Source organism: Melozone crissalis, unplaced genomic scaffold (genome assembly GCF_028551555.1).
Source record: "Melozone crissalis strain CALT ecotype California unplaced genomic scaffold, PUWL_Pcris_2 ptg000014l_1, whole genome shotgun sequence".
Classification (NCBI taxonomy): Eukaryota; Metazoa; Chordata; class Aves; order Passeriformes; family Passerellidae; genus Melozone; species Melozone crissalis.
The window spans coordinates 14045820-14070023 of NW_026535792.1; the positions used below are offsets into that span (position 1 = coordinate 14045820).

Here is a 24204-nt window from a genome sequence, read left to right on the forward strand (position 1 = left end):
TATTTGGAAGCATCATTCTTTACAACTTCAGCCAGCAATCTTTCTGAGATAAGTATGGTCAGAAACAAAGGCCTTTGGAAAACAGGTAATGCAGTTTGAGTTGTTTTCAAAGCAGAAAAACTGAAAAAATAAAAATGAATAATCTTTCTCATAGGGTGAAGCAGCTGAGAACAGTCTGTGCATACAGGATGGAAGTATTGACTTGAATGAGACCAAATTCTTCAAGCACTTCCTTGAGGCAATTTGCAGAAACCAAAGTGATAGTTAGTGATTTCTAAGCTATACAGCTCATTTTTTTAGTTCTTTTGTGCTCAGTGAATAATCCACAGCTCAATTTAAGTCTTGTAGATGGCTCAGACTTGTCACTGCCAGTGTTGCAGCTCTAGAGAAGTATTTCATGTGGCTGCTTGTTAGGCTGGAGCTGTAACCATTATTCCTGAAGTGGAAGTTGTTTCCTAAGAAAACTTGTCTCTTTTGTGGGGTTTCAGTTGCTGTTTTTTATGATTTTCAGTTTAATTTTATCTTCCTCTGTCTAGTACAGATTGTGAATGCCACAAAAAGTGTAGATACAAAGATGTTTATAAACACCAAAAGAATATTTTTTTAAGTAGTTGGTGGATCATTTTTCTTCTGTTGTCAATATTTAGCCTTGAGACTGATACCTCTAAAAACATTTTTTTTTAAAAAAGCTATTAATGCTAACAAACCACTACTACTTTCCTAGCTTGTAAGTTTGTCCTGTCTTTATATTAAATGACTGAATTTTATTGGTGTTACAGATAATAAAATTCACTGCAATTGCTTTCAGTGCTTCTAATGCAAGCTTGCATACCTACCCCACATTCAGTCTTCTGTCTCCTTCCTTCTTTTTCCTTCAGTATTTAGGGCAGAATTGCTCCCTTTAATAATTAGGTCATGTATTTGACAGTTGCACCTAAGGTTTTGTCATACACCATGGAATTCTCTGCCTACATATATTTTAAATCTGTGAAAAATAATCTCTTATAATGACAGTTGGTGAATGAAGTATAAATAAAGTATGGAAACTTTCTTCTTCCTTTTTCCTCATCAGGAAGTATTGATGAAGATGTTGTGGTGATTGAAGCATCCTCCACTCCCCAAGTCACTGCTAACGAAGAAATAAATGTTACCTCAACAGACAGTGAAGTGGAGATTGTCACAGTTGGTGAAAACTACAGGTGAGATTTGCATCTTTTTGCTTTAATAAAGTTTTGCTTGTCTCTGAGTTTTGTCTCAATGTTTGTGCCATTAAAAGCCCATAAGGTAATGTCACTGGAATTCTAACCAGAATGCACAGTATGAATTTTTGATTAAAAAAACCAAGCCAAACAAAACCCAATCAAGAACAAAAAGCCCCAATTCTAAATCCCCAAACAAAGTAAGGACAAAATACCCAAAGCACAGCTTTGCTAAGGCTTGAGAATTGAACTAATCTGGAGTAGCTGAGGTGGCTGTATTAGTGTGATTGATGTGCAGGATTTGGGGGAAGCAAAGCTGCACAGTGAGATCCTAGAGAGAGCCTGTGTAGGCTGAGTTGACTATCTAGGGATTAGCTGAGCATTTCTCAGGAAAGCAGCCTACTTTTTTGAAGCTGCTGGTGCTGTATATGCTTTCCTGTTCTTCCAAGAATCTCTGGAAGTTTTGTTCCATATTCTTAGATTTTACAGAATCTATTGAAGTGGAGTTTCTTGAAGAAAACTTCAAATTCAAACCTACCTAAAGCTAGATGCTTGTAAAAAATAAACAGCTTCATATATTCCTAGCATCAATAAGATGTGTTTTCTGTAATAGTCTTAAGACTTGAAAAAATTAATTCTTTCTTCCCTCACCTTCTGCAGTGCTCCAGCCAAAAGAGCAGTAGCTCCATGGTGATTTGTGCAGTGGGTTTTGTTTGTTTTCAGTGAAGTCATTCCCTTTTCTTCACATTTTCCTCGTCTGAATTTCTGAAGTCTGAGTACATTGTTTTTCCAAATTGGAAAATAAGAGCCACTTGATTGATGTAAATACTGGAGAGTCAAAGTTTTTTGGGAGTGCAGTGGTAAATACAAGACTGTAAAAATACTCTTCCCTTAATTAAAGACTGTATGCTTCAAAGAGGATATGCACTCCAAAGATCATTGTCTTGAGTGTTGGGGTTTGCATGGCTGAACTGAACAGAATGGGTGCTGTGTGATATACAACAGATAAACCCATCCCTTTCCTTAGATATGGTTACCGGCTTAGGATCACCTCAAGCCACATTGCATTTTAGTTTAAGTATCACAAAAAGCTGTGTTTGTTCTCCAGAGAGAGGGAGCAAAATCATATTAGAGGGAAAGGTCCAGAGATTTTGCACAGTCACGACATTTTGTAAATTTGAAGTATAAAAATTATCCTCTGAAAGTACTCTTGTCACAGGTTAACATGCAAAAGTATTTAATGTTTACAAATTTTTAGTGTCTTCATAGGTCTGTCATCATTTATAGGCTTATAGATCATTTATAGACCGTTTGTAGCTGTTTCAGACTGCACAGGAGTGGTATAGGATTTGGAGACTCTTCAATTACTGTTTACAAACCCAAAACAATTTCAGCTGTAATTGCTGCCTGGCCATGGCTGTAGGGTTTCACAGTGAATTTTTTTTTTTTTAAGATATCTGCATGTACATGGGACATGGCTTAGAGACCTTTAAACTCTCCATGCTGGGCATTTGCTGTTATGTGCTCTGGTAAAGGCTGCAGTAGGATTTGTGAAAATGGAGTCACGGGGTATCTCAATGTAATAAAATGCTTTTCTAATAATAAAAATCTGTGAGTAGCTCCTCAGAGAGGAGGAGAAGAAATCACTGGTGGCCGGTTTGAGGCCAGCACTGAGGTGTTCCCCCGTGCAGGTCCCGCTCGGCGCTCGGCCACGCGCGCTCGCACTGGGCCGCAGGCTCCAGCTCGCACGCGGCGCGGCCGCCGGAGCAGCGCTCCCGCAGCAGGGTCTCCACCGTCATCCAGCCCCTGCGGCAGAACGCCGCCGAAGTCGTGGACCTCACCGTGGATGAGGATGGTGAGTGGCATTGTCACAGAAATCTCTGCAGGAGCAGGATGGGCAGTGTAAGGGTGCTGGAGTTAATTGCATCAGATAGAAGGTACCCTTCTAAGTCTGATTTCTAATGTCTGTTTCCAAACCTGTCAGATAATGTGCCCTTCCTTTCAAAATTTAAAGTTTAGCTGTTTTCGATGGGTCTTTTAGATCTAAAGATACAGTTTTTCTTCCAAAGCTGCCTTGGGTGTGTGTCTGAGGGCTGACTCACCAGGCAGAAATTACAGAACAGGTTGGAACTACTTCTTGAAAAATATGCACTTACTTCAATGCAACACTATAAAAGGAAAGTCTATCGTTGCCTATGCTTTGGAATAGTGACTGTTCTTTCAGGCCTTGAAGTAAAAATAGCTTTTAAAAAAAGAAAAGCCCAACCCTAAACTAGTAAAGTGTGATAGGTTTCTGAAGCTGTAACCTTTCATTGGTTCCTAACATTAGAACCTGCTGACACTTAATAAGTCTATTCCTGCTGAAGATCATAAGAGAAACTTACCAATTACCATAAAATTGGGAGAAGGAAAAACTGAAGCTCATGTACGTTTTTGCACATTTGCATTTGCGGATAGTGGTGGTTTTGGGGATTTCTTTGGTGCATGTTGTTTGTAATGTGAACAGAAGCTTTGTTCTCTTGTGGTTCTGCCCGAGTGCATTGCAAGCTTAGTATTGTGCAGTATCTAATTCTTCAAGTTGTGTTTTTTGGGGTGGGATGGAGAGTCAGAAAGGCTTGAGAATAATTCTGGTTGGTTAATGACTTAAGGTAGAGGATGAGTTGATGTACTGATCGTTCATTTTAGGTGTTTACTGTGAAATATCCCAACAGCTCTATTGTTGAAGGAGTGCAGTGTAGGTTTCTATTGCTTTACTTTGCTCTTAAAATTCATATTATAGAATTTAGTCTTGGATTCAGAAACCAAGTTATTTTTAAAATGCACTTCTGTAATGTATGTGTTAAAGACTGGCTGTTTCTCCTGCCTTCTAGAGGAAATGCCTAAGATGAATCTTGCAGGATTTAAGGAATACTATTTTTGGGTTTAGGCATCAAATTTCACACATGAATTAATGTTAAATGATTGGACTTCTGAATTAACACCGTAAAAGGAGTTTAGCCCAACTTTACCTATTTCATCAAAGATACTGGTCTTAAAACTTGGCTGGCTGCTTCCCTGAGCATAAAGATCCTATCTCATTTTATTTTCCTGGGCCAGTGTCTGGGCAGTGAGTTGAGAAATCCAGTTTCTCTTAGCTAGTAGTTCACAATGGACCAAGGCCCCTGTTTTTCAGTAGTTTGGGCAGGGGAGAATCAGAGGTGTCTCTAAGGGCTGGTGGGGAACCTGAGCCTGAGGGAACTCAGGGTGGCCACTGGCTGAGCACTGCCTGATCACTCCTCATTGTAGGCTATACATGTTCTATAAAGTTGCTCATTTTCTGAATTTAAACGTTAATATATTTCACCCAAAACATTGTCCTTAAAATTAGTATATTGGGAGGCCATGTTAAAAGTAAGAGGAATCTAAATGTAGATATCAGATCATGTTTTTTTAATGTGATGAGTTGGAAGACTTGTGAGGGAGAAGATACATTTATTCCTTTGCTCACTGAGTTGCTGATATTCCTGCTAGATATAGAGAGATGTCTTGAAAACTACTCATATTTTATTTTGAGACTCTGTGTAAAGGAAGTATTTGAAGTTTTTTGATGCTTTTTCCCCCCTGATATCCATGCAAACGTTTTTACTAAAAAAATCTGAGCTGTTTCTGATAATCTTCCCTTTTATGGTATCTTATATTCTTAGTCATGTCATTGCCTTTCATTACTTAAGAAAAATTTCAAACTTATAGTCAAAGTCTTTTTCAAAACTAAATTCTAATTATGCCACCAAGTATAGTTTTAAACTTTAACTTGTTTACAATTATCTAGTAAAGGACAAGACTCATCAAGTGCTTTGGATTTCCAGGATACATTGCTCACTGTTAGCTTTGCAATATGTAATATGAACAGGTATGTACCTTTAAGAGAAGTCTCAAATATTGATAATCTGCTTTTAGCATGTGTTGAGACTAGAAACCAAGTTTATCTTGCTAAAGCCTTTAGTACAATGCATCTAGGATGATGGTTTGTAAAGTAGTACTGCTAGCTTAGATGTTATACTGTCCTTGGTGAGTGGTCTAAAAGTTGTTCTGTTCTTCACAGGCAATAGAAAGTTATAAGGATAATACTTAATCATAGAGTAGTTTGCCTGTGGATTAATGGAACATATCAGCAAGCGTTATCGTAAAGTACTGAAGTAATTTAATCTCTTTTCTAGTAGGAGCTTTTTTATCCAGTAAATAAAACTTAAATGTCAGATTTGGTTGAGAATTGATTTTATGTTAATTATTTAAACGTGAGTAGATTAAAAAAGCAAGAGAGGAAAAAAAAGATAATTTTCTTTCCACACACAAGCCTGTCAGGTTTTTATGTTCTGACTTACTTAGCTTCTGGCAAGGCCAGAATCGCCAATGTCTTGTAAAATGGTTCAAAAGCAGGAACAAAAATAAAGAAATCCTCAGCACTTTTAAAGCTTAGAGAACATGAAAGCTTTTTTATTTCACCAGAGCCGACAGTTGTGCCAACCACATCAGCTCGAGTGGAGCCGCAGGCCGCGAGTTCTGCTTCCACTACCAGCTCCAGTACCTCTACCTCAGAGCAGGCCTCTGATGCAGCTCCCAATGTCTCCAGCAGCCAGCCCTCTGCGGCACCAGAGACCACTCCCAGTCTCCCCAGTGGCAGCACTGCTGGCACTTCAACTGGAGGTACAGAATGAGCTCTGTTGTGTTGCCTCTGAGTACAAAGGAGGGTAGAGGAAGTTAATCAGCATTCTCCAAATTAAATCCCATGTGAGCTTCTAGTACTGAACCTAACAGTAGTAAGCTGAGAGGACAGGAATTTGAAAAAGACCATTGATTTCTCCATAAAGATACAGGAAATGTGCTGGGGCCTTCTGTTTGTGCCTGTTGGAATGATTTGGTTATACAGAACAAACCACATCCTTGCTTTTTGAGGAGGTGGAATGTAGTTCACTGGGAATTAAGCTTCTCATTTCAGTGTGTTACAGAAGTGTTATTTCAATGTATGTTGTAAGAAAGTGAAGGATGTATCTGGATTCCTTGAGTATATCTCCTGCTGTGGATAACCCCCTGGGAGCACATTTATATAGAGCTGTATATACAGAGAGCACTGATGACATCACTGGAACAAAGCTGCCCTGTCTGCAAGTGTGGTGAGGGACAATTAACCTGGGTGGACCACAGTTGCACAGGAATTTGAGGTCTCTGCACACTGACCACAGTAACAATTTTTCTTCCTTTCCCTGCTGATGACGTGCCTTAAATTTGTAGACTAAGGCAAGTGTCAGTTCCTGTCCTCCAGTGGTTGCCATGAGTACTTCCACCTGAACCATTCAGTTTAGGTTCATTTGGCAGGTATAGCTAAATACTACTTTTTGTATCTAGTTTGCTTTGTTACAGTCTATGTCCTGGGTTGACTATATGATGCTTTTATCTGCAATCATCTTGTTCTCTCCCAGATTTGCCCTGAACCAGGACAGTCTAGTTTTCAATTGGTTAAATACTTAACTGTGAGGTACAGGGTGTTTTGTTTCTATTTAAGTCACTGCTTTACAGTGATCAGCTTTACTAATTTTTTACTTCAATATTAACTTTGTCTTCAAGATGAAATAAGAAGAGCTGCATCTAATTCGACACTGGAAACTGGCCCTCCGGCCATGCCAAGGCTGCCATCGTGCTGCCCCCAGCATTCTCCTTGTGGAGGGCCTTCACAGACTCATCATGCATTGGGACACCCACATACCAGCTGCTTCCAGCAGCATGGCCACCACTTCCAGCACCACCACCATCACCACCACAACCCTCACCCAGCTGTGCCGCTGTCTCCTTCGTTCAGTGACTCCAGCTGCCCCGTGGAAAGGCCTCCTCCTGTGCCTGCCCCGTGTGGAGCAAGCAGCAGTTCTGGCACCACTTACCACGAGCAGGCATGTTTAATCCTTGTGACTCACAATCACACCTTGTGACTTGGGATTTCAAGTTGTTCCAGATAGGAGGGAATAGGATAAGGATGCTGAATTAGGAATTACTCGCTTGCTCTGCATCAGGCGTTATACAAGGGAGCTAAAAGGAAAAATTGAGCTGTAATATATATAAACACAAACCCCTGAAATTTTATGGAAAGATATAACCCTTCAAGTAATTATTGATGGCTGACCTCTTCATGGCTGTAAGATGAGTGACTGCATAGCAAACCTGACATAATTACCTTGAAATATTCTGCCCATCATAGCAGTTCTGCAGTGCAAATCATTGAGCTGCTTTGAGAGAAGTAAAATGTCAAGTCTAATGTCCTATATATAAAAAGTATAAAAAAGTTGCTCCTCTAAAAGCATTGCTTTTCAGTAATTAAATCACAGCTGTAAAACAGTACAGTCATAGGAAAGAACAGTACTGAGTACTGTGCTAAGTTACAGTATGCAGAACTATCAATGTTATTTATCTACTGTAGGGGTTTTTGTTGGGGTTTTTAGTTTGGTTGGGGGGTGTTGGGGGTATTTGGGGGCAGTTTTTGGCTGGTTTTTACAGAATCTAGTGTAAGGAAGTTAGTCTTTCAGCAGATTAATGAATTTGGGAATAAGAATAAAAAATGTTCCAGAGTCAAACAGTAAAACTTCAAAATTTGGATCCCACTTGCTTGTTTTTATTTTTTTTGAAATCTGATGTTTGAATATGACTTTGCCTTCAGTGTCTAAAGAGTGGCTTGAAAAAAGCTGGTTTGTTTCTGCAGCAGGCATTGCCAGTAGACTTGAGCAGCAGTGGCATCAGGAGCCACGGCAGCGGCGCTTTCCACGGCACGTCGGCGTTTGACCCGTGCTGCCCCGGCTCGTCGTCGCGCACGGCGCTCTACGGGCACCAGGCGGGCGCGGGGCCCAGCCAGGCCCTGCCCATCGACGGCTACGGCTCGGGCATCGTGGCACAGCCACAGCCACAGCCGCCGCCCCAGGCATCGCTCTCCTCCTGCCGCCACTACATGCACTCTCCTTGTGAGTACCGCAAACACTGCACGCGCTGTCCCTGTGAGCATTGGCACTGCATGCGCTGTCCCTGTGAGTACCGCAAACACTGCATGCACTGTCCCTGTGAGCATTGGCACTGCATGCGCTGTCCCTGTGAGTACCGCAAACACTGCATGCACTGTCCCTGTGAGTATTGGCACTGCATGCGCTGTCCCTGTGAGTACCGCAAACACTGCATGCACTGTCCCTGTGAGTATTGGCACTGCATGCGCTGTCCCTGTGAGTACTGACGGCACTGCATGCACTGTCCCTGTGAGTACTGCTGGCGCCACTGCATGCACTCTCCCTGACACACTGCCCTGGCAGCAGGGGAACGCTCCAGCCTGCTTGCATTGGTCCTAGAGCTGGCTTAGCAAAACACAGATTGAGAACTATTTTAAACAGTTAGGGGGTTTGAACAGGACCAAGGTAAAGTTAAAATATTCTATTATGAGTGACCATAATAACACTGAGACTTTAAAACTATGTTTACTGTGAAAATATTTTTCATCTCCTTTCTATTCTAGCACTGGCTTTTTATTCCATTTTCCGTGGTTGATCCCTTGTCCCATCCCTCCAGTGAGATCTGCTTTAGCAGAATAATTTGTTTGATTGTGATTTCTTTTTTTTTAAAATTTATTGTCTCTATAGAATAGTGAACCCAGAAGGACGGGGATTAAACTTTTAAAGATTAAACAACAAATGTAATATTGGAAGGAGATTCTGTCCTCCTACTCCTCCCTCATGAGACCCCACCTGGAATAGTGCTTTAGGTTTGGGCTCCTCAGCACAGGGAAGACAGGCCTGTTGGAGTGAGTCTTTGGAGGACCATGAAGGTGCTCAGAGGGCTGGAACATCTCTGCTCCAAGGACAGGCTAAGAGAGTTGGAATTGTTCAACCTTGCAAAGAGAAGGCTTTGGGGAGACCTTATAGCACCTCCTAGTGCCTAAAGGGGTTCCAGGAGAGCTGAAGGGAGACCTTTGACAAGGGCATGTGGTGATAGGACATGGGGAATGGCTTTAAACTGGAAGAGTAGATTTAGATCAGGTTTAAGGAAGAAATTCCTCCCTGTGAGGGTGGTGAGGCTCTGGCACAACTTGCCCAGAGAAGCTGTGTTTGCCCTTTCCCTGGAAGTGTTCAGGGGCAGGCTGGACATGCCTTGAAGCAGCCTTGTCTAGTTGAAGGTGTCCCAGTCCATGGCAGGGGCTTGGAACAAGGTGATCTTTGAAGTCCCTTCCAACCCAAACATTTTTATGTACCTTTTCCAGTTGGTATCACACAGATTTTTTTTTTTTCTTCTTTTTGCCAGTATTGGAAGACAGAATGCTTTTGGCTGCAGAAAATGCAGATTTCTTGTAGGGTATATTTGTAGAATCACTTTATTAAAAAGTTGCATAAACACATATTCCCATGTTGCCACTGTCTAAACTGATGTAATAATACTGAAATTCCCGTGTGAAGATACTTCTTAAAATAAATTTGACCAAAATTGACCAAATTAAAAGCACCTTATGTTTTCATTGCAGATGCTTCCTTGACCAGACCTCTTCACCATCAAGCTTCTGCATGTCCTCACTCTCATGGAAATCCTCCTCCACAGCCGCAGCCTCCACCTCAAGTGGATTATGTTATCCCTCATCCAGTGCATCCCTTCCATCCTTCAATCTCCTCTCATGCATCTTCTCATCCTGTTCCACCTCCACCACCAACTCATCCCTTGGCCAATGCAGCTGCTCCAATTCCACAGCATCTCCCTGCAACACACCAGCCCATATCCCATCACATCCCTGCAACAGCACCTCCAGCACAGAGGCTGCATCCTCATGAAGTGATCCAGAGGATGGAGGTCCAGAGAAGAAGGATGATGCAACACCCAACGTATGTCACAAATGTACTCAGAACAATAGCTAAACATATAATGCATTTCCCTCAGGTTTGTAAAATGTTGCATGTGACTCTCAAACTGTAAATTGCATGGTTAGGGACTGTTAGTGTTGAACCATGGTAAGAGGTGTCTTTACAAATGATGACAGTCACGTGAGCATTAGGACTGACCCTGCTCTGTTACACCTCTTGGTGTGTCCAGGTAAGGCACAAAGGGGGCATGCAGGATAAGGGGAGCTTGTTTCTCTTGCCCATCACTCTGGATGATAAGCAGGAATTCCTTTTCAAGCTCCACAGCCTGGAGAGTACATCATAAACTCTGGTCAAATGTCTCTTGACAGTATGTTTTGCCTTGTTGATGCAGTTAAGATTCTTTTTATATAACCAATACTTTAAAATAAAATGAACAAATTATCTAAGGGACCATATACTGGGTTTAATTCACATTAGATACTTTTATATCTTTTGTATGCCTTTTGCTTTAGAAGAGGAGACTGAGAATGTGGTCAATGTGCAATGTAGCTACTAAGTCATGCTACTATTGTTGCTTAACTAGATATTTGATACTAGTATCATCAAATAATAGTTGATATTAGTAGTATCAGGTCACTAGTAGCTTTGTTTTCACACAGTAGCTGAGCTTGTTTTAATTCTGCAAGTAATGCGTTTAAATATCTAAGAGAATTTCAGGAATGAGCTCTCTAGTTGTTGCTCCTAACTTTGTTATACAAATTTGACTCATAACTAACTTGAAACTCATTTAGAAGTTAATGCTTAAAGAGAATTCGGCTTTAACTGCAGCTTTTGAGGCAGTTTCCAGGTGAAGTATCTATAGGCAGTAACTGCCCACAAATGGCATGTGACAGAGAAGCCAGTGGCTGTGAGACAGCAAGGTAGCATTTTTGGAAAAAATAATTGTGCTAGCTATCTTATCAGATCTGGACATTTTCCAGTAGTTTGGGGATTGGAGTTGTGAATATTGGCAGTTCTGCAGCTTAGTGAATTTGTATAGAAATATGAACACTTCTAGGAAATTTAGGCAAATGTTGATGGTGATGTTATGGTAAAGTGGGAAAGTAACAGAAATCAGTCTGCAGGCGTTAAGTGTTTTTTTCAAATCCATAGTTGTTCTGTACCAGCTGGCATGGATAAAAACTGTGTGCCCAGTTTACCTGAGCTATGATGCAAACATGTTTCAAGGAAAATGTCCTCTGATTAGTGTATTAAGTTTCCCCTAATTACTTTTGCTGGTATAGCTTTACTAGAAATAATCTGCAGCAGAGCTGTGAATGACACTGAATCTGAGCATGGATGTCACGTGGTCCTCCCTTTCCTACCTGCCCTTTGAGGTTAGGATTAAACACTTTCTCAGTCTCTGCAGTCATGACTGCCAAGTGAAGGGCAGGTCACTGTAGCTGAAGCTGGTTTGGTTCTGAATATGAAATCTGGGTTTAAATTAACTTGTAACTTATATCTAAAGCAAAAATTAAAATACTACATGGTGAGTTTACTTTAAAGGCACTGTAGTAGCTCCGTCTGTAACATTTTGGTTATGGGTGTTGGTTTCTTCACACTAAAAAGTATGTGAAATTAATTGTGGCTGTTCTTTGTTGTTATAGACGTGCTCATGAGCGGCCTCCTCCACATCCTCACAGAATGCATCCCAATTATGGTCATGGGCATCACATCCATGTGCCTCAGACTATGTCTTCCCATCCTCGACAGGCTCCAGAGAGATCTGCCTGGTGAGCAATCAGACACTACTTGAGCCCTTGGGACATTCTGGGCAGGAGACCAGAATGTGCTGATCACAGTGCTGATAATGCTGGCTGTGCTTTTAAAAGCTGCTGCATGCACCTGTAGTTTAAAGTTTGTAGTTGTTGATAGGGCTTTGAAATATTACTTGGAGTACTCAATATCTTAAATGTGTTTCTAGTGTTTTTTAAGGTTTTGTAGTACAGACTAGTATGTTCTCTCCCCTCTTTGTTTGAGCTTATTTACAATTGCATCAGGCCCAGTTATGAGCATGCACTTACATTCCACAATATATTTATTATTAAAAAAAATACTTTTGGCCCATTAGTGAAGAGGTGCATGCATGACAGCTGCTGTTCCCACAGCATGTGCTGCAGGGAAGACTCCACATGGATAATATTATTTGACTCAGTGAATGTGGAATTTTCTAGTTTTTTTAGTACTAAATCTTCACAGCTGTTTTAAAAATAGCTTTTAGTTATGATAGCAAGATTCTTCAGCAAAATTTAAATATGGCTTAAAAAAAATTGTACGTGAAACTGTTGTTGTAGCTGTAGTGTGTTGTAGGGTCTCCAAAGCAGTGGGATTGTACCAAGCAGGCAAGCTGTTCCTTTACTGTAATGCCACTTTCATTCATGTGACAGGGAACTAGGAATTGAAGCTGGTGTGACTGCAGCTACCTACCCTCCAGGGCCCTTGCATCCTCACTTGGCCCACTACCATGCACCTCCTCGACTGCATCACTTGCAAATAGGAGCTCTTCCTCTAATGGTAAGGAGATAGCTTATGGAAAATTATAATCATTGATTTTTGATTTTGTTTGTTAGAAAATGGATGTGTATGCATTGCTGCAAAGTGCTTATCTGAAAATATTTCACTGTCTGTCCATGTGTTGCTCCCAGTGAGGGTGCTTGAACAGGCCCATTGTGTAGTAAGAGGAGACAGTATAGGGACACCTACATTTCTAACTTCAGCTCTTGTAAAATGAAATATACTTGAATTAAATTGTCACTTGCATTGCAATGCATTGACCCTCTGCATCTGATTTTTAAAGTTTAGATTATTCAGTTTTGGATTGGTAAAAGTACCAACTTTCCACCCAGTGCATGAGAATTAGCACTGATTCTTTCTTTTTGAGGTGTGTATACACACAACTAGAATTCCATCTAGAGATTTGATTGTTTTCAAAATAATATTTATTATTCATCAGCCTAATTCTGTGTGATCAAGTATATAATTCTGTAGCATGAAGTGTTATAATCTGCAGGAAGTGTGCCAGTAAGGTCACACACCCTGTTACACGTAATTTTTTTTAATCTGCAGTGGAAAACCAAAACAAACCAGCATATTTTTACTCTTGTTACAGAGTATTATTTTTGAAAGAATGCTTATAGGTTTAGTTAAAATTTTTCTTAATTTTGTTTAATGAAAATTCACTGAGACACAGATTTAGTTTGAGTATATTTAGTGTTTCTGTGTGGTCAAGCAAGAATGTTTAATCCTCTTAAAGCTAGATAATCTAAGCAAAATTTTGAGTTTATCTGTAAATGAATGCTAAAATTATAATTAAAAAAACCCCTGCAAGTTTCATCCTTTCAAAATTCCTCTGTTAGTAGCCTGTATTGACATTTGGGGCTTGAGCTGTAGCTTTACAACCAAACTGTAGTAACTGTCTCCAGTCTGGTCCTGCATTGCTTGTTCCTCACTTTTTAACTACCAGATTTGATGATCCTTAAGTACCTCCCTGATAAATGAGGCTTGGTCATTTATGGGTGCTGCTGACATCCTTAGCACAGACTTTCTAAAGCAGTCTGTAGAATTTGGTATTTTAGTGTAGCCAGTGAGATTTTTAATGCAAAACCTTCTCCTGTGCATCATCTCTTCAAATTAAGTTTTTCTGCATTCTTCAGTTAGGTGTCTGCTTTTTCAAGTGGATAAAAGATGCTTTACACTCTCATATTTATTTAATGTGTTGTAGTGTAACAGACAACATCAGCTGCTTTAGATTCCCTCCTAACAGTTCAGGGAACTGTACTTTTTATCAGGGGTAATAAATAATCTCTGGGATTTACTTTAATTATCACTGTGAAGTTTCTAGAAATTTAGGAGTTTAGATGGTACTTATATTACAGTCTGATGAGAAACTTTTAATTGTAATTGGGGTATTCCTACAGCTAAAATGTTGGGTAAGCAAGTAGTTGGGACCCCACACTTCATCTTTTTAGCAGTAGAGTAGAAAGCTATGATAGGGAATGTTCAGAAGTATTTCCTGAGTGTGTGATAAAATATTTTAGGGATTTATGCCCCTCTGCTTGGCAACTGCAGTTTCTAATTAGTAAAAGTGGCAGATGAAATGAGGGTCTTTAAGTCCACAGAAATTTGTGCAAGTGTTTGTGTAGGGATATTTGATCCTGATAACAGTAATTGAGGGGCTGAGTGAAACTGAAGTTTGTGTTTTGAGGCCTTGCACACAGTGCACTGCCAGCATGTTTGATCAGAACAGGCTGCTCTGAGCAGCACAGGAATTCCTCCAGTGCTTGGGATCTGGTTTGAGCCTTGCTGTGATCAGACCCAGCACTGTGGCTTTGAAGTTGTGTACAGTCTTTGACTAATTTAAAATGTATTCACACACTAGGAGAACATGAAGGCAGGTTAGAGCTCTGCTAGAAGTTATATATACAATGAGTTCAAAGCATTACAAATGCCTTTTGATGATTCTACCCCTTCTATGGGAATAAAGAAAGTCACAGGTTTTGTTCTCATGTATGTGTGAGTACAGCAGATCTGTCAGCAAAACTTATTTTAAATAGAGAGCAAGTAGTCAGTGAAGTTTTTCATCAACAAACTTGACTGGATTTTAAACAAAAGTGCTGTTTTAGGCAACAGATTATTTGCACCTGCCACCTGTTTTTTTCTCTGTAACTTTAGGAGTAGAGTGGAGGAGGAGAGGATGAACTGTGATTACAGTCCCTCTGCAGAGTTGTTGGTGTTCTAAGCAGTGCTTTCTTCTTCAAGTACAGAGGGTACTAAACAGAGATTTCAGGAGTCATATTTTTTGATGCAGATATCATAAACTGTTCTTTTTTTGAGAGGGAGTTGTCTTTTAAAGTAACTGATGCAGTCACTCAACTAAGAATTTCATTAGTATTGAATCCACTTTGTGAAATGGCTTGCAGCACAATTGGCAGTGGAGTACTAAAACCCCTTCCAGACTGTAAAGGACATAATGGATTGTTTGGGCTTTAATGATATTGTGTTAACTCTGTATCAGTTTCTGACTTTAATTAGATGCAGATAACCAAATCTTCATCTACTCAGTGCTGGAATGCAGACTGCAGTTTTAATCCTCAGGGAGACAAAATGATAAAGTTATGTGGGGGAAGATAATCAGTGTTCAGCAGCTTTGACAGTCCAAATAGAGGGTTGGGGAAACAAAATCTCCTTTTCTACTAGTTTGGTTGAAGAGACTTCTACCTGTTTAAGTGTTATTTCAGGAGGAGTCCTAGATTGAAAGCAGTTAGGAAGAGCTTTCTTCATGTCTGTCTATCCAAAGGTCAGGCTGCTTCCCTCCTGGATTTAACATCATTACTTTGTGACCATGGCTTAGACTTTGTTACTGTTTTAAGGCCATGTATGTGCTGAGGAAAGAGCTGTTGAATTAAATCCATTTTGGACAAGTACTAATTCTGCTAACTGATCATTTTTAGGGAGACTCAGGGTCAGTGCATGGCATAACTAATGGAACATTAGCTAAAGAAGGATGCAGGACACAAAGGCTTTTCATCTGTTCCTTTCTTCTCTGATACCAGTGTTGTTAGATGCCACTTCTATTTCTGTTTACTCTGGGTTCCTTTGGCTGCTCCTTTGGCACTGTTAATGAAAGGCTTTTTGACTTGGGGCTCCAGCCCTGTTTGCCACATCAGAGTGGGCAGGACGGCAACTCCTGTAATTTATTGTGGGGTATGGGGTACCAGACTCTTGACTCCAGCTTCTTCTGCCCTTTTGAATGTGAATGTTAGAGGTGAGGAGTGGTGTGGGAATTATTTGGACTTTGTAGTTTGCTAGGTATGGTATAAGAAATATCTCTGAAATAGATGCAAGCTTTGAAAAGACTCCTTCATTTATATGGGAACCTGCAGCTTCTCGGTCTGAGGGAAATCTTTGGATCATATTAAAAAAAAAAACACAAAAAAACCTCCAAAACAACAACAAAACCCCAAAACAAACCCCAAGCAAATCTAAAGTTTCTTATGGTACCTTAATCTCTCTCAGGTGTTTCACATCTAGTTTCAATATGCTGTGCCCCCTTTTTCTTCTATTGCAGAGCCTTACTGTTTTGTTCCTTTACCTGTGGATTGATTCAGAGTGTTTGAGGCTGTCTTTACACTTAATTGTGAAAATCCTTAGGGATTTGGAGGGGTAAATCAGTAGGTCCCAGCGCATTATGGTAGTTCTGTGCTGGTCAGAATAATATTGCTCAGAGTGTAGTCATACAGGTATTGCAGCTGTTCTGTACCCCAAAAGCCCACAAGTTTCTGTGTAATACCTGAACACTTAAGGTTGTAGCTTGATGTAGTATGAGTAGTTCAAGATGAACTTCAGGTTTGAAATAGCCTTGATTAGCTGCATCAAGTAGAATTGCATTTTTAAGAAAAAGCTTCTAGGCTTCTTTAATAATATAAACGTGAATTACTGTTCTTTGTTTTTTTTGTAGATTAAACACTATTGAAATGCCCTCATTTTATGTTCCCCTAAGACCCAGGTACCACTGGGTTTTATCTGTGCAGCAGCAGATGGTACTTCATTGGATTCCTTCACCCAATGATTTTCTATGAAAATGCAGCTTTTCCCTGTTTGTATTTGGCTTAAGACATTAAATGATGAGCTTTACTTCTTTTTGTGTATTGACAGTAGCTGAGCAGGTAGTTAACTGAAAAGGCTCACACTGGGAATTTGTTCTAATACATATGAAATTGTATTTATGTGAACCATGGAGGCTGGAGTAGTACCATGCAGGGCAGCAATCTCTCCACTGAAAAAGCAGAAAGATCCTGCAAAGATAGAGGATATTTAAAGTAGAGAGTAGCAAGAAGGAAAGCTTTCCCTGCAGGTCGGATGTTTCAAACTGCTGAGAATGTTTGTGTTGTGAATGGTTCAGACTTAGCCTTGAATTACTGTAGTTGCTGCAGATTTTTGTGGTCATGGACAGTATCAATAGAAAGTGCCAAACAAGAAACAAATGATACTTCCACAGTTCCTGGCAGACTTGTGCTGGAATTGCAGGTCCAGAATATATTGCTTTAAAGTATATATTTTAATTTGACTGTATCCAAAAGAATAAATACAAACATTTAGTGCAGACTGGCATTGCCTTTAACTGTTTACATTCGTCATTAGCTTTAACATTTTTCTTTTTTCTTACATTCTGTATGAAAGCTTAGTGAAAACTCACTTCTGCTTGTGTGTGAAGCTCTTCAAGGTAGCTGAAATCTTTGTTGGTAACTGTCAAAGGGATTTTAGTAAGACTGTTCTTAGTTAGGTATTATTGATAGTTCTCTCTTGCAAATCTTTTCTCTATCTTGTAGTCACAAATGTACTTAGTTAAAATCTTGCTGTGTTAGCAGACTGCTTATTCTGCAGGTGTAAAAGAACTGGGGTTTTTATTTTGTTCTTACAGGTGTTTTTTCAGAGTAGCATTTTACCTGACCAGAAATGTGAGCTGTGCTCTCAGGGTATTTTATAAAAGTGCCTGTACATAATGAATGTTCAGGTAATTTTGAGAGGTGTTATGCCAGCTCTGTCAGGATAATATGAAGGCCCATTTATTAGCATGAAAATATATTGTCCCACACAACATTTCTATTGTCTTGAGTTCAATAGTTTGTTGTGGTAGGTACTCTGAACAATTTTTGGTTTTGTACTGTTAAAGTAAATTTTAATAGATTTCTTAGTCTCCAGTAGCAGAATTTGTTCCATATAGAAGAGCTATCCAGGTGCATGTCACTGCAGTTGGTAAACTGACTGCTGAGGCAGTGGAACTGTAATTATGGAATTACAGCAGTACATCTGTGACTTTGCACCTCTTGGAATGATGCAGTATCTGCACTAGCAGATGCATTGTTTTCCAAAACACTGATTTCAAACCCTGGTCAATAAAACACCAAGCATTGAATATCACTTCTGAGACTTAGGTTAGTTTTTGTCAGGAGTTCCCTTCCTCTGAGTGGTGGCCATTGATTGCCAGTGTTATAATAGACAATCAAATTTCCCAAATGATGCCAGACAGATCTGTGCCTAGTGAAACCTGGCACAATAAGTATGTTCATAGTGTGAGTGAATGACCTAGTTCTTTAAATGCCTCTTCTGTAATTGGAAGCTGAAGTAGAATTACATGCTTAAATGCAGAATGAATCATAAATCAGTGATTGAGACAGATTTCTTACAAATCGGCATGTTTTTAATCTACTCCCCCAAAATTCCTTAGTTACTGCTACAGTTTATATTGTCAAACAGTAAGACCTATGATACCAACAGATATTACTTACATGAAGGGTTTTGATATGCACCTTCAGTTTCTATTACTCTTGCTTGTTAAAATTGAAGATCAATATTGTGGCAGATGTTGGCACTACATTGTCATTTAACAAGTACCATGTAAACTGCTTTAAAATAATAAGATTCTGCCTTTCTTTTCTGGAAAAAATTATTTAGGGCAGAGGAATCTTGCCTATCCCTGTCAGCTTTTAGTTACAAGACTGGATTTGAAAACTGTAGCAAGGCAGCTTATTGGTCTCTTTTTTGATGTGGGTAGCTTTGTCTAGGTCTGTGCTTTTCCACAATGCATTCATTGAGTTTTACACCTTTATATATGTTGAACTTGGAAGTGTTTGATGGAAAGAAGAGCAGCATGTGAATATGTGACTTCATGAATAGTATCTGGTGTATCAGTTTTGTGAACAGCCTCATGAGATGAATGTAGAACTGTCACATGCAACAGCAGAGACATTATCAGCTGATAGCACAGAAAGGAAGATGGTACTCAAGTATTTCCAAGTGAATTGCTGCTTACAGTCTTCCTGTTGGTGTGCTATGGGATGAAGTAAACCTCATCTGCTGATCATTTTGGATTTTTTTTGCCTATTCATTAAAGATTGCTATTGGAATGTTCCTGACAAAAAGTCAATGCCATTATTCACTCATCTTGCTGGGGTAAAAAAGGAATGCAGTAGCCCTGCAGTGCAGATGGTCCCTGCTATAGAAATTATCCTTCAGTTTTGCTCTGTAAAGGTGTTGGTGCTTGAAGGGCCTGTGGGATACAGCACTGGGCTTTTGTTCACTGCTTCTGTCTGTTACTGTGCAAGGAGTTTAGTGGATGCTTGGCTGTAGAGTGTATGTAGAGTTAACTGACTTTAGATGTGAGTTTTGAGTGTTAGTTTTTATAGGCCTCTAAATTTAAAGTGTGTTTGAAGATGTTCGGTTCTTTTGAGTCAGATAAGAGTATCTGCTGCTTTTCCCAGACTGAGTTTTTTAGCCTTGTTTCTGTGGTACCAAAAGCTTATATTTGAGAATCTGTAGTGAGTCCTTTTCATAACTTCATGTGTAGCTGTTCGGTGCTCTGTTCACAAAAATAGGTGGATATTTATGGTGGCTTATATAATGTAGGCTGAGATTTTGAGACTTGAGAATTGTGATGTGGAGAGATTACAGGAGAGGACTTAGTCTCACTTCTGTGCTGCTTCTGGTTATGTTTAGCTGTGTCAGAGTGGTGTTTGTGCTGTGCTGTCAGTTGGAATTGTATGCTCAGGCTGAGTAGTGTAAAAAGTGATTCAATGAAAGCAAAAGGAACTTAAACTTTACAAAGTGAACAGTAAAATAGTGAAACTGTTCTGAATAGGTTTAACTTAACATCTGCTGTTTGAATAGGTACCAGACATGGCGGGCTACCCTCACATCCGTTACATTTCATCGGGATTGGATGGAACATCATTCAGAGGCCCTTTCAGGGGCAATTTTGAGGTTTGTAATAGAATAAAACTAGATATATGTCAAAATGTGTCATGAGGGAATATGGGGAGGGTGTATGATAGAGCTAGTTCTGTACATAGATGGAAAATAATCATAAAGAAAATGTCCTTTACTTACAGAGTGCCCTTACCATTGTAGAGTGGGACAAAAGCAAATTGCAAAGTTGGTCGGGAAAAGGTGCCCTGGACAATGCAGGTTAGGTGGCAGTGACCTGACAGTACATCTTGCTCTGCCCACCAGCCATCAGTAGGACTGAGTAGGACATTCTGGGAGAAGGCAGGGCTGTCTCTGAGTAAGTGTGCCAGGATTCTCCAAATGAGGCTGAATCTTGGCCATGCTAACAGTGCTGTCCTGTTGAATAGTGCAGGAATTGAAATGGAATGAAGGAAAAAAGCCAGGAGAACATAAAAGGTATCAGATGCAGAGAGTTAATGACCTAGTCCACTGAAAATCTCTACAGTGACATCTCATGGTTCTAATAAACTTATTGCTGAAGAAGAATAAATCAGTCATTGTATTTCAACTTAAGCAACTTTATTTTTTCCTCTTCAGACCCTTAATGACTGTTACAAAGCAAATATTTACATAGCATGTTTTAATTGCCTTTTTCCTCATTAGACACAGAAGTATGTGTGAACATACTGATAGCAATTCCTATCTGACAAACACTCTCATTTTTTTTGTCATAAAATAGTATTTCCCTAGAACTTAAAATACCCGACTGTGTTGTGTGGGTTTTTCTACAGAAGCCCATCACTTTTCCCACACAACATACTCTTTTTGGCTTTGCCCATGTTTAATTAAGTTGGGAAATAAGAGTTTCTCATTCTAAAAATGGGTTAGAATAAAATTAATACTTCCTCAATGTAGTTGAAAGAATAGTTTTTAAACTGTTTATTCCTTCATGGTTTTTAGGAGCTGATTCACTTGGAGGAACGACTAGGCAATGTTAATCGTGGAGCAACACAGGGAACTATAGAAAGATGCACATATCCACATAAATACAAAAAGGTGAGGATTTCTCAAATTGTGCCCTGTCTGTAATATTTGTTTGAACTTGTAATGTGAACGGTTAGTTTAAGCCTGCAGAAATGTCAACTTCAAAGAGGGCATGTTTTCTGTATCTTGAAATTTCAAGGATTGTAAACAAAGCTTACAGTGCCACTTGTTTCACAAGGAAAATTTAAAATTAGTTCCTTAGATAAAGAGCTACTGTGATGTGATAAACAGGAGTGCTTTGATATGATTAACTTGTCCAGTAGTTATGAGTAGCCTTGTGAGTAGTGAAATAACTGCTGGTAATAGCAAATAACAGACTTCAGTGATAGCTCACAAACTAAAGCTTTGTTTGCAGTAAACACTTTGCAGTGCTTACCTGCTTGGTATATATCAATTTAACCTTTACTTTGAACACATGGGGAAGACTGGAAGACCGGGAGGTTTTGAACTGGGGTACAGAGTTTTGATAACTGGGGTTGTCTCTGATCGAGAGTTCAGCCTATGGCAAGATACAATCCTATCCACATGACACTTTTTTCATACTTGATAAGTAGGTTGAAAGGATTTTTGTTTGCCTCTACATGAATGAAATTAAGATATTTAAACATAGACAATAAGTAAAAGGACTGGTTTCAGTAGACTTTTGTAATTAACAATAGTTAAATCTGAAATGTCCTGGGTTTTGCTCCAAGTGCTGGTTCATTTTGATTCAAATACATTTTAATAAGTATTAAAAAATGTTTTCAAAGAAATATGTGTTGAATATGTATCAAAAACAGATTTTACTCAGTTTGTCAATAATGTCATCTCTACTAACAAGGTAACAACTGATTGGTTCTCACAGAGGAAACTGCACTGCAAACAAGATGGGGAGGAAGGAACAGAAGAAGATACAGAGGAAAAGTGCACCATCTGTTTGTCTATATTGGAGGAAGGTGAAGATGTCAGGTAAATAACACTGAATATAATGTTAATGTTCTGGCTTTGGCACCATACTTGAATCTGGTGCCCTGCTTTGCAGTACTGCTTAGGTTAACAGTTACAGTTTACTACTGCATTGAACTAATACAATAAAACAAGTTGCACTTGAAAATGCACATTGTTCAGTCTGTAGTGTCATTAGGTAGAATGTGGGTTATTCCATAGTTTGACTGTCTCTGTTATAACATGAGCCCAAGCTGATGCCCTGAATTAATCAGGACTGTCAGTGTTTCTGGAGAAATGCTACTTAAACTGCAGTAGGTTTAAATCAGGCTAATATGGCAGAAGCCAGTTGATGCTTGACTTCATTGCCTATATCCATTTCTTTGGAACTAGACAGAATGCATGTGCAGCTGGAAAGGCTATGAAACCTGGGAAAACAGAAAGAGCAGACCTCAGTAGCAAAGCCCACACTGTTTTTTTCCCAGTGGGGTTGTTGATATGGAAATGCTTTATTAACACTGATGTTTTTGTGTTCTGATGACAGGCGCCTTCCCTGTATGCACCTTTTCCACCAAGTATGTGTAGATCAGTGGTTGATTACTAACAAGAAGTGCCCCATTTGCAGAGTGGACATTGAGGCTCAGCTGCCTAGTGAAAGTTGACACTGCTTTCCAGAACTCTTGTCCTCCCTGTCACTCCCTCTCATCCTTGCTGGTACTGCAGTCAACCAAAGATGGCATGACTTACCTGCGCAGATTTGGAAGCATTGAACCCAGAGTGCTGGCTCTGCTATATGGTACAACTAATGCTAGACCTACAGTTTATGTAGAAGACAGTTGAGTTTCAGTGTATTTATAAATTTGTTTTGTTTTACATTTTTTTCTTTAAATTCATTACTGTATTTTTGCATGGTTCCTTGTATTGCATTTGTTTGCACATATTATGGGCTTTGTGACCCCAGACTTGCAGGCGAGATTAGCTGCTTTAGTAAGTAGAATTGTGTGGTCTCTTTTTTGGTTTGTTTTATGTAGTATCAAGCTTTGAAAGTATGATTTCACTCATTACTAACCTTGAATTCCTTAATTTAATCGATCATATATATTTTAGTTGAAATGTATAAAGATCATCTAGAAAAGGATAATATTATGTATTGAGACATTCCTTAATTAGGAAAAAATGGCTGCTGTATATTTACAAGATCAGTTATGAGTCAAATAACATCCTTAATACTGGGAACAGAATATGAATTATATTCAGTTTGACTGATACATATAGCATACTCATCACCAGAGTTTTTGTCTGATCAGATTTTTGTGTTCGTTTTAAAAATTTCAGCACAATGCAGATATATTTGAATGTCAATATTAAACATTTAGACTGCTGTTCAGATTGTATTTATCATTTTCTTCTGTGTCTAGAAATTTGAATCCCTAACTTAAATATATGCTGCTGTGAAACAGCTCTTAGTGAACACTAAATGTTGATTTCAGTTAGCTGGATTGTAGATACTTGCAGACTGAAAGAGTTATTAGGGACATGGAAAAAGAGCTTAGAATCTGTTTGGTCTTCTGCTAACTTAAGTTGAAGTATCTGCGCACATTGAGGGTTGGTTTTTTTGGGAATTTTTTTTTTTTTGCTATGTTTTTGTTTATTTGTTTGGGTTTTGTTGGTTTGTGTTTTTTTAAAATATAAAACCATTCAATAAGGACTTAAAGCTGCAGGGTTTTTGTTTGGGTTTATATACGTGAATTCATAGAATTTCTAAGGATTCCAGGCTTGTCTTGGGATTTTTATTAGATTTAAAGTTAATAAAGTTAGCTAAATCCACTTGTCTCTTGTTTTTATTTTTCATTAATAAGTTGAAAGCCTGTAAAATTCCTGTAGAAACTGAGACACAAATTATGTGGTTCCCTAGTTTTTGCCTTGATCATAGATTCCCTCTTTATAAATTACCAACAGTCCATCACTGATTGAAATATTTTCTATAGTTAAGATTTGCTGCATAATATAGTATATAGAATTAAGTTATAATGTACTAACATTTTGCCTTTGAAGGAGGTTTTAGTCCGTATCAGGATTCCAGTTGCTCATCAACATTCTTTCACATCTAATAGATTATAGTTTATTTAAATGTGCTCAACATTGCAAAGTGCAAATGTGCAAAAACATTGAGACAGCATTACTGTCACTTTGGAAACAATGTTCCTTGGGGATCATATATGAACATGCCAATTAGCTTGCATTAAGCCACCTGCTTTGTAAGTGGATTGAATAATAAATACCTTCAGTTCCTTGTCTTTGTCTCTCATGATCAGATTACATGTAAAACTGTTTACAGTAAACCTAGAAGATAAATTCTTATGTTTACACTAAAAAATCCATTTATGAATATTACCTTATCGAATTTGATGCCTGTTTCTGTATCG

At 39.1% G+C, this 24204-nt stretch overlaps 1 protein-coding gene across 8 annotated transcripts in view; it reads left to right on the forward strand.

Moving 5' to 3' along the window:
• Nucleotides 1-23486, forward strand: part of RNF111 (ring finger protein 111) — a 51379-nt gene extending 27893 nt beyond the window's left edge. For 4 of the 8 annotated variants that reach the window (XM_054273100.1, XM_054273101.1, XM_054273099.1 and 1 more), the window contains 12 exons: nt 1073-1199; nt 2891-3054; nt 5685-5882; nt 6801-7120; nt 7924-8179; nt 9718-10069; nt 11695-11820; nt 12475-12601; nt 19754-19846; nt 20771-20866; nt 21675-21802; nt 22323-23486. In XM_054273100.1, the coding sequence (XP_054129075.1) occupies nt 1073-1199; nt 2891-3054; nt 5685-5882; nt 6801-7120; nt 7924-8179; nt 9718-10069; nt 11695-11820; nt 12475-12601; nt 19754-19846; nt 20771-20866; nt 21675-21802; nt 22323-22440 (2105 nt within the window). In that variant the 3' untranslated portion in view covers nt 22441-23486. The remainder of the gene's footprint in view (nt 1-1072; nt 1200-2890; nt 3055-5684; nt 5883-6800; nt 7121-7923; nt 8180-9717; nt 10070-11694; nt 11821-12474; nt 12602-19753; nt 19847-20770; nt 20867-21674; nt 21803-22322) is intronic. The other 4 variants (XM_054273104.1, XM_054273103.1, XM_054273105.1 and 1 more) reach the window with 4 other exon arrangements.
• Nucleotides 23487-24204: the final 718 nt, after the last annotated feature.